The 16899-nt window shown below is 41.4% G+C and overlaps 1 protein-coding gene across 3 annotated transcripts in view; it reads left to right on the forward strand.

Moving 5' to 3' along the window:
• Positions 1-16899, forward strand: part of LOC131034368 (prolycopene isomerase 2, chloroplastic) — a 101649-nt gene that overhangs the window by 39997 nt on the left and 44753 nt on the right. For 2 of the 3 annotated variants that reach the window (XM_057965836.2, XM_057965838.2), the window contains exons 2-3: positions 12269-12492; positions 14683-14793. In XM_057965836.2, coding sequence (XP_057821819.2) covers positions 12269-12492; positions 14683-14793 — 335 coding nt within the window. Of the gene's footprint in view, positions 1-12260; positions 12493-14682; positions 14794-16899 lie in introns of all 3 variants that reach the window. The other variant, XM_057965839.2, reaches the window with a different exon arrangement.

Raw genomic sequence — 16899 nt, forward strand, 5'->3', positions numbered from 1 at the left:
TGAGAGAAAACTTCTTCTCAATCGCTCTCTGAATTCTCAACCTGAATAGTGAATTAAGTTTTATTTTCCTCTCAAAATTTCTATCTCATCAAGCAATCTTCTAGAACTTTCTAGAAATCTTGAATTTTGAAAATTCTCCAAGTGCTGAAAATTATTTTTTATTTTGGAAAATAATTTTAATAATCTGTGTGACAAATTTATTTTCCAAAACGCCGGTCTGATTTCATGTGAATTTGTTGATCAAAATTTCTCTCTTGGTATGGCAAATTAATTGTCTTCACGTTTGATGGATCAAATTTTAGGTCTCTAGCTAGGCATCTTCACATATTCCATTTATGCCCAGATGAATCAATTTGTGTCAAGGGTTTGATCAATCTTGCAAGGGTTTGGACAATTTCTTCATGCCTTAGGGTTTGAGTTTTTGGAAGGAATTTGTTTCAATTTGCACTTCTTATGCCTTGGCATGCTTCATGTCAATTGGACAATCATCTTTCTTTAACTTTCTTTTCCCTTCAGCAAACTTGAATCTTGTTTGTCTTGTTGAATTCATGTCTATGATCAGATTTTGGAAGGATCTATGGACAATCATCCTTTGGTGGATCTTGATGCTTTATAGGCAAACTTTCAATATGTTATCCTTTTAAATCCTAAGTAGGAGTTTGATTAACTCATGCCATCTTTATTGACTGCAGATCGGAGTTTAGTAGGGTTTGGACAGTCATATGTCTTTTGGGTCATGATGGGCATGTGTTTTCGGAAATTGCCTTGTCATTGTGCTTGCTGTTCATGGTGAATTCCAGTGATGACCAGACAGTTTGTCTTGCTTTTTGTCATGTCTTTGTCATGCTTGAATGCCTTTTTCTTGGTGGAGTTTACATGCTTTGGGTAGGTTTGTATTTGCTTGGAAGATCATTTAGGAGACTGTCAAAACATGTGCAGATTTGAATAATCTCTCCTTTCCAAGGTGAATTTCGGAGATGATTAAGGCGAATTCAGAATATGACAAGAGGAAGATGCTCTATTGTTTTATCAGCAGACCTTCAATCTGCTGTCAATGGCGGATTTGGAGGATTTTGGATATGTCGAACTTCTCAATTGCTTCTTCCAAACCCTTGAAATGCTTTCCTTCTTATCTTCATGGCAGATTCTGTCTGAAATCAGGTTCTTTCATGCTTGGAGCTGCTTGCTTTGATCATCCTTAGCGAGTTTCAATGAAGCACAACCAGGTTTTATAGATGATTGGCGGTTTCTAGAAGTTTTGTGTTTTATTCCATCCTTGAGAAGTTCGAACTCTTTGCTTGGCAAATAATGAAATAAAACCTTGTCTTATAGCTTCTTAGGTGATTTCTAGAAGCTTTTCATTTTGGGAAAGTTTAATTGTTTTATTCCATCTTTAAGGAATTAGAATCCCTTTGCTTTCTTCTAGAAGGGAGTTTGGGAAGCTTCTATCATGCTTTGAAAAGCTTTATTTGCTTTATTCTCCTTCTAGAATGCGAACTTGAAGAAGGTTCTTGACATGTCACATGTTTAATTGTTTTAATTGCTTTTAAATGCCAAGTCATCATACTTGCTATCTTTCTCTTTGTCAAGCGAGTTTTAGAGTGCCATGTCATCATTTCATTGCCAACTTGGAAATTCTCTTATCAACTTTATTTTATTCTAACATGGCGAACTTCATTCATGTCATGCCAACTTCAATTTTGCCTAGGTGGACTTGGATTATATGCATAGGGCAGAGTTTGAACACCCTTGGACATGGCGGACTTTGAGACTTCCTTGCCATGTTAAACTTTTTGCTTGTGGCACACACTTTATGCTTCCTTCTCCCAAGGCAGACTTTGAAGACGTGATGCCAACTTGATGAATGCCGACTTTGATAGTCTTCATGGTCAAAGCGGACTTTAACTTGTGCTTGCCTTAGACAGGGGCGGACTTTGAGGTTATTATGCCAAGGTGGAGTTTGAGTCTTCCATGACATATATGCTTTGACATGTTCATGTCAACCTTTGCTTGGCTTACTTTCCTTAACCAAAGGCAGGAGTTTAATTGACCTTCGCCATGAGTTAGCTAACCGAAGGTAGGAGTTTAACATGTGTTTGACATTTTTGCTCGGCTTGAGTTCATCCTTCCTTGTCATACCAACTTGGAAGCCATCATACCAAGGCGAACTTAGAAGTTTGTCAGACATTTTTTATATATGAATAAGCTTAACCTCAAGTAGGAGTTAGAGTAACTCTTGCCATGAGTTAGTTGACCAATGGTAGGAGTTTGTTGATACTTGGACAACTTCATTGTTCCTAGGCAAACCTTGACCATGCTTGAAGATCTTCCATACTTGACATTCTTGGGCGAATTTGATTGACCATCTGCCTTTCCACTTGTCTAACTTTGAGCTTGGGCGAACTTGCCATTTTTACTTTTCCAACTTAGGCGAAATTTTCAATGTGCCATATCTAAATTCTTTCTCCATACTTGATCAACAATGTTTATGCCGTGTTGATACCATGCTGGTTCATTTGGAACAAAAACCCTAATCTGGATTTCCACTTTGCTTTTTGCACTTGGAGACCTCATTTTTGAAATCTGAGAACATGGGTACTGATAAAATGGCTGATCTTTTGGAACAAAACCCTAATTAGGGTTTGCATTTTGCTTTTTACCCTTAAAGACATGATTTTCAAAATCTGAGAACATGGGTAGTAATTATTTGGCATGGGGATCAAAACCCTAATTCCAGAAAAAAGCAAAAAATTTCAAACCCTTGTTTTTTATACTTAGAGGCAAAATTTCTCGAATCCGAAGACATGGGCAGGACAAAAAAACTTGAAGATCAAAACCCTAGTCTCAGAAAAAAGCAAAAATTTCGAAGCCCTACTTTTTATATTTAGAGAAGATTTTCAAATTCCGACAAAATGGGTAGTAATAAAATCACTCAATGAAAAAACCCATATGCCATTTTAAAAAAAGCAAAAAATTCTAAAAATAGCAAGTTGTCATAAATGACCCAAAACAATTACGATCCTCGTCCTTCGGACCTTCTAAGCGCTTTGGCAACATTCAAATGCAATTATGAGCAAGATTTCTCAATTTGACTCAGGATGACCTCAAAAACTCTAACTTAAAACTCTCTTAGAAAATGGACTTATGAAATTGCAGAGCTAGGACAAAACCCTAAAAAGCAAAAACAAGGGGGTCCCCATCTGCGATGGGGCGATGTGTGATTAGGTCACAACAGGTACGCCACTCCATGATGGATGCTTAACACCTGCCATATGGAGCCAAGAGGGATATAGTATCTGCTCTTGGGCCTAGGAGGGAGGATTTCTTGGACACCCTATCCGACCAGCCTACCCTAGTGTACTAAGAAATTGGATAATAAAGATTGGCAACTAACTTACAATCTGATTTTATTTAACAAGCATACCAATCTTATTTCGTCCAAGAAATATAATAATCTGATTCTATCTAACAAATATAATACTAATGGTAATTAATACAACAAAATTGATATCATTCAATATAATTCGTTAGCATATGTTTTCAGTTTATAAGTATTACTTCATATTTGTTCTCTAATTTTGTGTTGCAGGAAAACAGTATACAAAGGTACTCCCCTAAAACTTAATTACCTATTTTAGATTTGAGCAAATTTAGGTTAATTTTAAAGTATAACTAATTAGGGGACATTACATGTCCCTTTCAGAGGGCAGAAATAATGAAGAGTTGCACTCTTTCAAAGGGTGTGGTGTGTCTCTTGCCTAAGGGCATATATGATGAAGAGGTGTGACCTCTCCCTCACATTGAGAGATATAAAGGAAAGGAATAAAAAGCATCTAGTGACATCACCATCGATCAGATTAGATCAGAACTGTTATTAAGTTACAGGCAGTAACATCCTTGTTCTTGGTGTTATGCATGGGGATGTGCTTAATATATGAAGCCTGATAATGTTCTTATGCAGAATTTAATATTAATATTAATATAGACTACAATATGTATGACAGTCGTTCTTAATTTCATATACATTCATAGTACATGAAAGACTATTATATGCATAGCCCAATTACTTAATCATTTCTATTGTGCCCCCCGCCCATAAGGAGAGGCGTGATGTTATTATGGAGAGGCTGAGTAAATCCATCCCAAATTAGGTGAGCCCCAAGGGTGGTCTGGATGGATGTTCCTGAAACCTGGGCCCAATTATGGAGGTGGTGTCAACGCACCCTAGACAAGTAAATCCCCATCCAAGGTTGAGGAATAGGAAGGGAGTAAGAATTGGGGCTTGAATATAGTCACTATCAATTGTACTATGAATAAGTATGGTCATCTAGTTTAATAACTTAATTTAAGGCATGATAATATTAAGTAATGGGTATTGATTATTAGGAAATTGGCAGCCTCCTAGTAGGGGACATTACAGTGTGTGCATGTGTGCACATGTAGACATGAATGGAATGACATGTTTGTGTGTATATACAATGTGTGTATGTATAAGAGAGAGAGAGCATGTGTGTGTGCGTGCGTGCAAATGTATACATGAATGAGATGATGTGTGTGCATGTGCACATGTATACATGACTGAAATGATTTGTGTTTGTGTCTACATGAATGAAATGATATGATTATAACTAGAAGATTGAATAGTTTATGCAATCATATTAGTTTATGGGATCACAATTGATTACATTGGTTGTGTGTGTGTGTATGTATATATGAACGAAATGATATGTGTGTGTATATATACAATGTGCATGTGTGCATGTATACATGAATGAAATGATACGTGTGTATCTTTGTGCGCACACATGTATACTGTTTGCCCTCTCGGGTGAATAACTTAAGACATAAAGGACATAACGCAAAATAATGCCGTAAATATCAGACAAAGTGTATCAGATGTTCTCTTCATAACAAGTGTTTTTTACAAGTTACATTTCGGAGTATAAAAGGGTACCGAGGGGGTGCGAGCGCCAACCGTCGCACCGCAACTTCCACCCCTCGGTTGCCAACTAACCAAAACAATTACACATAATTAACTAATGTTATTCCCGTGTACAATAATGCCGCCAACATCATCCCCCCCAAAAAGAAAAGTCGTCTCCAGGCGACTTACAAAAATGGAGATAATGCAACCTATACAAGATATCTGAAAGACTAGGGAGGGGGCTGAGAAAGCGTCCCTGAAGTAGAAGTGTGAGATGGCGGTGTCTGGGTCGCCAAGCGGGCACGAAGATCATACACCTGTTGAGTGCGTGCAGCCACATCCCGTTCCGCTATGAGGACCTTCTTTAGAGCTGTCTTCACCATGTGTGCTGCCTCCAATAACTCCTTCTCTTTTGTATCCACTGCCTCCGTTGCGCAGGCCAACCGTGTCTGCTCGGCTGCCAGGTGGGTCTCTACCTCGGCCTTCGCTGTTCGGATCTCAGCCGTCTCTGTGCGGGCCACCTCTAGCTGTGCCAACAACTGCGCCCTCTCGGCTGCCCATGAGGCCTGCTGACTGGCCACCTCTCTCTCCAACGCTACTCGGGCAGCCTCCCTGACTGCAGACTCATGCTGTGTACGCCTCAATGTATAATAGGCATCCCGGTAGACCTGCTCGATCTCGCGGACAACTGCCGTCACCCGACTCTCCACAACGGGCTGACGCAGCCTCCAAGCCTGGAGCATCTCCTCTGTCTCCGTAGTCGGCCACCCCTGAGACTCAAAGCAGGTAGCAAAGGCTGTCGGGCAGCCCACCCGCATAAACTGTAGGACCTGCTCTAGCTCCACCACCACCTGCTGCAATGCTTGCGTCTGGGCGGCGGCCACCACCCGCCTACCCCTCGTTACCATATCAGCCATGTCAGCGAGATAAGTCTCAACATCCTCCCCTGTCTGTGCCGAAGACTGGGAAATCCCTGGTGGGACGGTCACTACTGTATCCTGCTGTGAAGGTACCGCCTCCGCCACCGAAGGTGCACCATCTCCTGGTGCCTGCCCAGAGGCGACCTCCCCTGCCTCGTGCCCAACTGTGAGTCCATGTGCCTCCCCTGACGAGTCATCCAAGTGGACTACCTTCGCTCCAGTCTCTCGACACGGTGAGAATACAACAGCTCCCTCCGGCTGTGCCAGTGTTATCTGAAACCGCTGTGTGAGCCAGCTCTGCATAGCCTCGAGGTCAGCACGCATCTCCGTGACCAGTGGATGGTTCGCTGTCGTCGGCTCCTCCAACAACGAAGCCGAAACAGTCACCACAGCGTCACTACCCACGACGTCCAACCGTACGTGAGGCTCGGTATCCTCTACCTCCGTCGGCCCCTGCTCCTCAACCCCCACTACCGGATGCGGTGACTCCTCCGTCCCTGACTCTGCCATGTCTTCGGGAAGTGCCGCTATGGTTGGGCCCGATGGTGCTCCCTGGTGCTCGTGCTGGAGGGGACCAAGTGTAACAGGCGCATGGCTCTGCTCGAAGGTCGGAATACAGGTGCCGCCTACTCCAGATGCTGGCACAGTCGTGCCCATCGGTAACAGAGGTGGGGCAAACCGGACTCGTACAGGCTCCTCCGTTGCCTGACTGCTATCGTCCTCCTCATCTTCCTCCTCCGAATCCTCCGTGCTGTTGGACTCCCTTCCGCTGTCAGGCTCCCCTGAGGCCGAGGCCCTATCCACCGCCCGTTTCCGCTTTGCGGAAGAGTGCCCAATGTCCAAGTGCCTCCAATAACTGCCAACGGTCCCTGTGGCCGTACCTCCAACTCGTCCTCCGGCACTACTTCCCGCGTGGCCTCCAGGAATAAACCTATAGCATAATGAGGCATATAGAATGTGCGATGCTGGAGCGTCAAAAACTCATACATACGCTCTGCCAGTAACGCTGCCCAGTCATATACGATGCCATTCATCAGCATAATCTGAGGAAGGGCAATGTCCGACGCCCCACCCGACCCTGTCAATCTGCTCTTGATGACATCCATAATGCATCTCCAGTGGCCCTCCGCAACAAAAGTCTTACGGATTCCGCAACTCTTCGTGGCTCTAGCCACGCTGTCCAACTCCGCTGTGGTCAAATTCCGGGAGACTAATTTAATCCACCGCTCCTTCTCCTCCTGTGTCATCTTCTTGGCCTTCAAGTCTATTTTCTTGCCCTGGCTGCCGAATGCCGAATACCCTCGTGAAATCCCTTGCTTTGAAGGATATAGTGACATCCCTCTGGAGGTATTCAAACGTGCTGTGCATGTATGCCTGTCGAAGGTGTCCACCATGAAGCGTAGGGCACCCTCGTACTCCCGGATAGGGAACACGGGTATCCGAATAGCCCACTCTACTTGTGCCTTCCGGAGGTTTTGCTTTACCAAGTCATTATCGGGGGTGTCCTGCCACCATTTTCGGCATTCCAACCCATTCAGGCCCTCGAAAGTAATATTCTGTGGCGTCACTGTGTTTTTCGCACTTGCGGCAACCTGTGGTGCTTTCTGTTTTTGTTTTTGCCGAGCGCTGGCATCCATGGTGCCGCCTGCAACACGTACTCCTGAAGCTAAGATCCTGATATTGCTATCTCTATCCTTCTGGCTGCTACTGGAAGAAGCGTGCAGCTGTTTCTTCCAACTCCTCTTCCCGGCTGAATCCATCGATCTCCCTGTAACTGATTTGTTTAGAAAAAATCCACCCTTCGTAACGGCCCTCTCTTTTTGGCTGCCATCGTGCGGTTGCTTGGTCTACTTGTGGCTCTTATTCTTCCCTTTGCGCCTGCTGCGCGTAACCCTTGCTATTTGGTCTACCTGTGGCTGCGTGGGAGTTGTGCGGCTTGGTCTCCCTCTTTTTGGCTTTGGCTGCTGCGCGTGTTGACTGGGCCGTGCGGTGCGTGGGATTGTGCGGCCCCTTTTTTCCTTTGGCTGCTGCGCGTGTTGATTGTGCGGTGCGTGGTGGTTGCTTCTTCGTGCGGCGTGGTGGCTTCCTCGGTGTGCGGCGTTTTAACCTTGCGCGGCGGTGTCTTCATGCGGCGCTTTATATTTTTCGCGGCCTTCGGTGGCTCCCACCGCACGGTGGTGCCACCGTCGGTGGTTCCACCGCACGATGGTTTAACCGTCGGTGGTTCCACCGCATGGTGGCTCCACTGTCGGTGGGCCCCACTGATTGCAGGCTCTACATTGAATCATCGGCCGGCCCTTGGCATCGTACTGGATCCGGTTTTTGTTGTTGTTATTGTTATTGTTTCTTCTGCCGCCGCCGCGTCTATTATCCCGGTATCCTCCAGATGATGCCGTTGTGTTAGTCTGCTGGCCTGTACCCGCTGGTGTGGATGTTGTGGCCTGCACTGTGAACAACACCTGGTTCGGGCTTCGGGTTTTCATATTGTATGGGCACTCCTTGGTGGAGTGTCCCATCATTTGGCAAATCTCACAGAATGCCTTCTTCGGGCAAGTACCCTTTGTGTGTCCATCACTCTTGCAGTCTGTACACCATACTTCAGTTTCTTCCGTCTTACTTGTACTCCCTTTCATGGCCTTGAATTCTCTCAGCATTCGTTCCATGTCCTTTTGGAGCACGTGTACCTTTTTACTCGATTCGCTACTGCTATTGCTCTCTCCGTCAGAATCTTCATCATCGTTAGATGAATATCTATTACTTTTCTTCTTCCTTGATGTTTTGTATTCGCTTTCTAGATCCATCGCCCTGTTATAGGCGTCATCGTATGACGTCGGGGGTACAATCTTCATTTTTTTCCATAGGGAGGATTTCAATCCTTCCACAAACCATCGTTTTTTTAAGCCCTTAGCAGGCTGGCTCTCCATTTTACCCAAGAGTTCTTTCAGTCTCCTGCTGTATGCCCGTACTGTCTCCTTAGCACCTTGCTTGGTACTATATATCTCTGTTACAATTTCGTTGTCGTCACAGAGCAACCGAAACTCCTCCGTGAATTCCTTCTGTAAGTTAGCCCATGTGGCCACTTTTTGCTTATCTATATCGGAGTACCAATCTATGGTGACTCCACGTAACGTGGCTGGGAACTGCTGTACCCAGTCATCGTGGTCTGTTACTCCGTTGGCGGACCAAATGGTCTCACATGTACGGCAGTGCCGTAAGGGGTCTTCCTTGCCATCCCCTGTGAACTTTGGTAACTTTTGTTTGCTCGCCATCCCTGGTCGTCTTCCTGGAGGCGGTTGTGTCTGTGTCTGCGGCCCTGCGCTGCTACCTCCGGTAGTGTTGGTGGTGTGTCCTGGAGGTACGGTGTTTTGCCTGTCACGTGTGGCACCTACACCCGTACTGTTGCCCTCCCCTTCGGTCTAACACGCTCCTACTCCTGCTTCCCGTTGGTGATCTTCACTCCGTGGCGTGAGGGATAAGTTCCTAAACTGATCCCGAGTCTCCTCGACTAGATTTCGCCGTAACCTTGTTTCTTTTAGAAATTCTTCGTGGCTCCGCGTCCTACGATGATCTGGCGACGCGTAGAAATTTTCGTCGGCCTCTGCACCTTCCGTGACACCTCCTTGGTTCCCCTCGGGCCCCCCTTCGGCAGGTCGTCCTTCGGCAAGTTGCCTTAGCCTTCGTCTTCGTTCTACTTGCTGCTCCAGAATCAAAGCCCTCTGCGCGGCCTCCCACTCGTTCGTTTCCGGTTTTCTGTTCCTATCTTTATTCAATAGGTTTGGCATTAATTGTCACACATCTCCATAACTCTCAATTCTTAAATCAAAACATATCTTTATTAGTTCATCTGCTCAAGTACAACTCGTGTCAATGACACTTTTATTTGAAAATAAGAAGTTCACAGTTCAATTCCCTCCTGGCCTGGCGCCATCTCTCTCCGTGTCCCGTCGGCTGTTCTCCTCGTAGTGTTGCAGGATTTGTTGTCGTCGTTCCTCCTGGGCAATCTCCTCCAGGTGGGCCTGCTGTGCCAGCGATGCCTGTGCAAGCAGCCGGGGGAGGTGGTTCATTAACCGGTTTACTGTCAGGCTAACCTCCAGCGCTGTCCACATGGCACTTGGTGGGATTTCTGCCTCCGCCGCTTCTCGTCGAACGTATGTCTGAATGGCTACCTGGAGCAAAATTGAAAATTCTCGCGTTGCCGTGTCTTCTCTTGTGTAAAGTTCTGTCCGCGCGTCGTCGGCCTCCGGGTTTACTTCACCAACGGGTAGGCCCATTGTGTCTGTGCGCCATCCGTGTCTTCCGTTCCCGAGTTTGTCTAGGCAACGATGCCAAATGTTTGCCCTCTCGGGTGAATAACTTAAGACATAAAGGACATAACGCAGAATAATGCCATAAATATCAGACAAAGTGTATCAAATGTTCTCTTCATAACAAGTGTTTTTTACAAGTTACATTCCGGAGTATAAAAGGGTACCGAGGGGGTGCGAGCGCCAACCGTCGCACCGCAACTTCCACCCCTCAGTTGCCAACTAACCAAAACAATTACACATAATTAACTAATGTTATTCCCGTGTACAATAATGCCGCCAACATATACATGAATCAAATGAAAAGTGTGTGCATATATACAATGTGTGTGTGCATGCACACATTTATACATGAATGAAATGATATTATATACAATTTTTTTTTTTGTGTGTGTGTGCACATGTATACATGAATGAGATGATGTTATATACAATGTGTGTGTACACATGCACATGCATGCATGAATGAAATGATATGTTTGTGTATATACAATGTGTCTATACATACAATATGTGTTTGTAAGAGAGATAGAGTGTGTGTGTGTGTGCATGCACATGTATACATGAATGACATGATGTGCGTGTGTGTGCACATGTATACATGGATGAAATGATGTGTGTGTGCGCTCACATGTATGCATGGATGAAATGATGTGATTTTAATTGTCTATAAGACTAAATAGGATATAGAATCATAATAGATTACATTGGTTGTGTGTTTGTGTTACACGAGGACATGTCTCCACCCCTCAAACTATTATCCTTGTCCCCTAAGGTGTTTCGGGGATGAGGGGAACTTTGTTGAGAAAATGTGGAAATGTCTCGAAACACATCTCCAAAATTGGGAAAACAAGAAACACATAGGGGATGCCTGGCCATCCTCGAGGCGGCCAGGGATGTCTTAGGCATCCCTTGGCCATCCTAGGGACAGCTAAGTGCCCCTTTTTGAAAGATGATTTTAAATAATGTTTAAAAAATTGTTCATAACATGAAAAAAAAGATTATTAAATATATCATGACAACATTATAACAGCAGTATAACAAGACAACAAAATAACAGCAGCAATAAATATATCATGACAACACTATGACAGCAGTTAAATTAATCATGACAACAGTGACAACAACAAATGTAGCATAGCAGCAATAAATATATTATGATTCAGATTCATAGTTAACAATATAAGTTATATGACAGTTAATATTAACAGCAATAATTTGGATTTCTGATTTCATTGTTCAAAAAAGCATCAAACTTAAATTTGTGATATGATATTAGATACAATTATTATTGTTAGTTGCAAAAGGGATTAAAGGTGCATTTTCCATGGTCTCGTATAGTGTGGTATTGTGTGAGAAGTAGAAACAAATTCTTTCTGGAATGTGGTTGGTATGTTGGCTTCTGCAGACATCATCCAGCATCATTTTAGCGTTGTCATGTTATATTGCTGTTCATTAACTTGTAGAAATTAGACTCTCTCTCTCTCTCTCTAAGTCTTTGAGTAGGTTTATACTTTACTATAACAATTTTGACAAAAGTCTAGACTCCATGTGCATATGCAGGTACAGAGAAGCTAGTCCAAAAGTCTTTGATTAGTTTTATTGAAGTGTGACCCTTGAGCCTTAAACCAAACTTATTTGATGGGTTCTCTGGACTTCTACTGCTACTTTGTAACAAGTCAATTAGTTCCACCTTGCCTTTCAGTGGGCTATTTTGAACTCCATCAAAAGTTACACAAGAGGTTGGATGGCTATGTTAGGATTTTTCTCTGGGTACAGGTCTAGAAATCCTGCAACTTTTTAAGCTTTTGACTGCTTGTCGATTGAGCCATGGAAAATCATTAGTTTAGAGGAAGTTAACTGCTATACAGCTTAAGATGCAGCCAAATAACTTTCTTTTCTAATGATTTTCTGTTTTCAATTGACATAAGTTCTGTAGTACACCAAGATGGTATAAAGGGGTTTTTGGTTTTTCAGAATCTTTGATGTAAAGAAACTGAACATTTAGATTTACTGCTTTTCGTTATTTTTTTTAATGCTTAGTTTTTCCATCTTAGAAGGATTTGACATGTTTCTATGAGAAGGACCACCTAGCTAAGCTGATGAGTGCAGTGTTCCAGGAAGGCCTGAGGCAGATGTGGTAGTTATTGGCAGTGGAATTGGGGGACTTAGTGCTGCTAGCCTTCTAGCTAGATATGGCCAAGATGTTCTGGTTTTAGAAAGTCATGATCTACCTGGAGGAGCAGCCCATTCATTCCAAGTAAAAGGCTATAAGTTTGACTCAGGGCCATCCCTGTTTTCTGGTCTTTCATCAAGAGGCCCTCAAGCCAATCCTCTTGCTCAGGTGATGCTTATTAAAGTGCTTTTGTTAAATTGTGTGCCTATGTGTAAGCATTTGCACTTCCATTTCCCAATGTTCACCATGCTTACATAGATCCACACAGTTTCATAGCCTGGATGATTTAAGAACAGTGTTGTGATTTTCTGACCTCTTTTTTTAATGTTCAACTACTTTCATCATTAATTATCAGTAGGAGTGGAAATCTCTGGAATGTTAATGAATATTGTATTTCAATTTATAGTATGGGAACAGAATTAGCACTCAGTTTTATAAGGTTGGTGCAGCATAATAAAATCCATATGAATAATATTGGTAAGAGACATCATTCAAAAAATAATTCATCTAAATGTCTGCAGAAATGTTGAATGTGTCAAATGAAAAGAATGAGTGGAGTTTTAGAACTTAGTACTTGCACAGTAATACAAAAGGCAAGTTTCTAAAAACAAATTTGCACTTTCTATCGCTAAAGGTGAGTGCCTATGATGACAACTACATCAGAAATTTTGCTGTAAATATGTTTCAGATATATTTTTCACTGAATTAAATTTAATGTCAGAGCAGCTGAAGCCCTTATAATTCAAAACTTAAATATACCAACTTATGAAGGCAGATATGGAATGACTTTATGCATTAAAAGGAAGAAAAAATCAATAATGTTAATGTGCATGAATAATCAAAAATAGGTCAACGGGACTCAGTACCACTGACAAGAATTCCTCTTTAAATTTCCTCTACATAAGTCTTTCTAGTTAAATAATAAATTTAAAAAGCAAAGACAACTTCTTCCAACAATAGTTTTTTTACATTAAACCAAAATTAGAAAGCAATTTAATTTGAAGTCTTCCAAAACATATGCTGCAACTCTAAATAAATTCTCTTAATGCAGGCTTCATATATGGCCTGAATCCGCTTTAGCCATTCGTATAAAAAGACTTTTTATTGAACATCAATGCAGGTTGACATGTCCATGCCTACTATGATGTTTTTAGTAGGGTTCGACTGGGTAGTTTTTGAGTCGAACTCTCTGATCTGTATTTCATGAGTAGTGGCTCATACAAACCCATTTCTCATTAGCATTAACCATACACTCAGCACTCATTTCATCAATCAGGTTCAACTGCATAGATTTTGGGTCAAACCAATTGGTTGATGCAGTATGTGCTAAGTGGACCAGTCATGCTCATGAGAGATGGGTTTGTGTGAACCACTACTCATGAAATATGGGTCAATGAGTTTGACTCAAAAAATGCACAATTGAATCCTAATAAATCATAAAAACATCAAAATTTTATGCACTGGAAAAAATACCTTCTACTTCTCATGTCCATGTCTATCCTTCTGTGATATAGAGTACCACTACCAACCATATTACTTAAGTGAAGGACTATAAATTTGATGCACCATGGGTACCAAAAGCCCTACTGCAAAAATCCTGATCATATAAATTCACCACTTTTTGTGTATGTTGCATTCAACTCCACATTGTTATGCTCTTGAATCTTTGATAAAGTGGAGCAAATAGCAGGATTATTACAAAAGGGGAGTGAAATAGCTCTGTTTAGTTACAAGCATGAAAGACTTGAAACTTTCCAAGTTGACTAGAACTAGGAAAATTATCATATATGACACAACTAACATATATACTCTGACACCTGGCTGCTTTGTGGTGACCTGTTGTGTAAATTCTATTTGGTTGCTGAATTTTTTTAGGGGCCTCTCTTGGTTTTTTCACAAGAACAATTTAGAAATGAAGAAAATAAAATTTTCATCATGTTGTTGAAAGAACATTTTAAAGATTTTAGAATGCCTGAAGCTAAAGGAATCCTATTTGAACTAACCCGGTTAATTGCAGTACTCAATTGAACAGAAGACTTGCCACAGCCAGGTGATTGTGCAAATATACCATAGGGCCTGGGCTGGGCTTGGCAGAGGAGTTTTGTCCATATAAATTGGATTCTGGCTTGTGAATTTTATTTAATTTTAGTAATCTAGTTGAATGTTAAGGGAAACTTCAGTAGTTTTACCCCATTTCTTTGTGCTATTTTGATAAATTGGTGGTGTCTTATAGCTACTGGAAACCATAGTATATGGGAAATGAAAGTCTGTTAATCTTCTGTTTTTTGTTTCATCATAAATAATTAAAATTTTTGACTGTAACCAACTGCTTAAATTTGCAACTGTGTAAATCTGTAGGTACTGGATGCCTTGGGTGAGTCCATTCCCTGTGTTCCTTATGACTCTTGGATGGTTTATCTCCCAGAAGGTGACTTTTTGTCTCGAATTGGACCAACAGAATTTTTCAAGGTATACAGTCATAGCATTATGTTCTTTCTCTTCGATTAGAATGCCTCGATATCAAGTTTTTATTGTCTATGGTATAGACTCTTGCTTTATGTTTTAACTTTAATTTTTGAAGGATCAAATGTAATAAAGCCTAAGATAATACTTCCTGACATTAAATAATGGTTGTTTTGGTAGGAATTAATCTTTCCTTTCTATTCTAGACATGAAAGTTGCAATTCAATTCATGTTTATAGATGTTATATTTGCACTCCCCATGACAATAAATTAGCATGTATTTGGTAAAAACTGTGTGTAAATTTTTGAATCAACATTTCAGATCGCACTCATTTTTTGATTTAATTCCTCTTCCTGATGATGGATCACAGAGTGTGATCTGAAACTTTGATTAAAAAATAAGCACTCATTTCTAATCAAAAGTGTTATAATTTACCAGTGGACATTGTTGATTTGAGAGTTCGAACACATAGAATATGTTTTTCTGAAGCCAAGTAATGAATTTTCATAAGTTTTTAATTCAGTTTATGAATGGAGGAAAACATGAGAGCATTGTACATGGTTCATAAATAAAAAATAAAGTGAATTTTAATAAAGATAATTGTTTTTTTAAAATCTAGTAGTGGTTGATCTATTGGGGCCCGTGCCCAAAATTGAACATAATTGATTACATAAGTCAAGATCTCAAGGTTGTAAAATGAGAAGCTAACTAGAAAACAAAACATGCCACAAAGAGCCCAGCTTCTGAAAAAAATACCAACCAACCAAAATCACTAATAAGGCTCCCATCCTCTATCACCAAACACAACTTTATCTCCAAAGGATCACAAAGGATCACAGTTTACAACCTCTTTATCTCCAAACACAACTTTAATAAACCCAAGCACAACTATGCCCTTGCAATGGAAAATACTTCTAGATGGCAGTTGGATACGATGCCATGTAAGTAAAGGATCACAAGGCTTTGAAGATCTGCCAAATTTTGTGTAATGGCCCCTTCTGGAATTATCCTAGAATTTGCCCTAAAAGCACAAATGCAATAAAGAAAGAGATGAATAAGGTTAGGGTTATATGTTTACCAAATAAAATACCATTCTTAACAAGACGATCCTTTACTTTTCAATTCATTAAGGTTAGATGATCTCATGCAATAATCTCACTTTAATAAATAGACAAATTCTATTTTACTCCCTACTATTCAAACACGTTAGGGTTTGGGGGAGGAAGCATGATAAGTCTGCCCGAAGCCATCCCCGCACTAAGCCCAAGAGCGGACACTCACCCTCTTGGCCTCAGTGGCAGGCAACATGGACATCCACTCAGGGTCGTCTACCTAGTGGGATACTTGTATCTGCTTTCCCTATCCATGCCTTATCCCGTTAGGTCAATATTCAATCATCGTAGGGTTAGGAGAGGAGATTGTAATAAGGGGTCTCTTAATCTTCCTATCTAATCCCAATAGTGGATCTTTGCCCTCTTGGCCCTAGTGGCAGGCAACATGGACATCCACTCGGGGTGGCCTACTTAGATGGAGATCTTATCATTACTCCCCTTCCTTACACCTCCTTCCTGCCCTACCTGATTGGGGTTTACAAACAGATTCATAATCATGTATATGTATTTTATATTCACCATATATAACAGATTATATACATACTAGCATATAGTGCATAGGTTAAACATATGCCACAAAGATAATTTATAATCTTAAACTTTCTGGATTAGATTGCGTAGCAGTTTAAGATTATACATTATGGATTGTGGAAATCTGATATCATTAAACAAAGATAATTGTTAAGCTGTTAGCTGTTTGTATAAGAGATCTGAATTAGATCAGTTAGAAGTCTGATCTTGATTGTGTATCTGCTGCTAATACACATCTTTTTCTACTCTGGATATTATCTCCCTTTCACTGATTGTTGGAATTACTTGAAGCCAATGATGATCAATTATAGAAAATTGCGAAGTCTTATTAATAAGACAATTTTCTGAATATATGCAGATATATATGTACATATCTGAACTTGTTAGATTTCGTCCTTATATTTCTATTTTCCTCCTATATGCAGATTATATGTATTCCAATTTCTGTTCTGATTTCTTGGTGTTTTC

The sequence above is a fragment of the Cryptomeria japonica genome, chromosome 3, assembly GCF_030272615.1.
Source record: "Cryptomeria japonica chromosome 3, Sugi_1.0, whole genome shotgun sequence".
Lineage (NCBI taxonomy): Eukaryota > Viridiplantae > Streptophyta > Pinopsida > Cupressales > Cupressaceae > Cryptomeria > Cryptomeria japonica.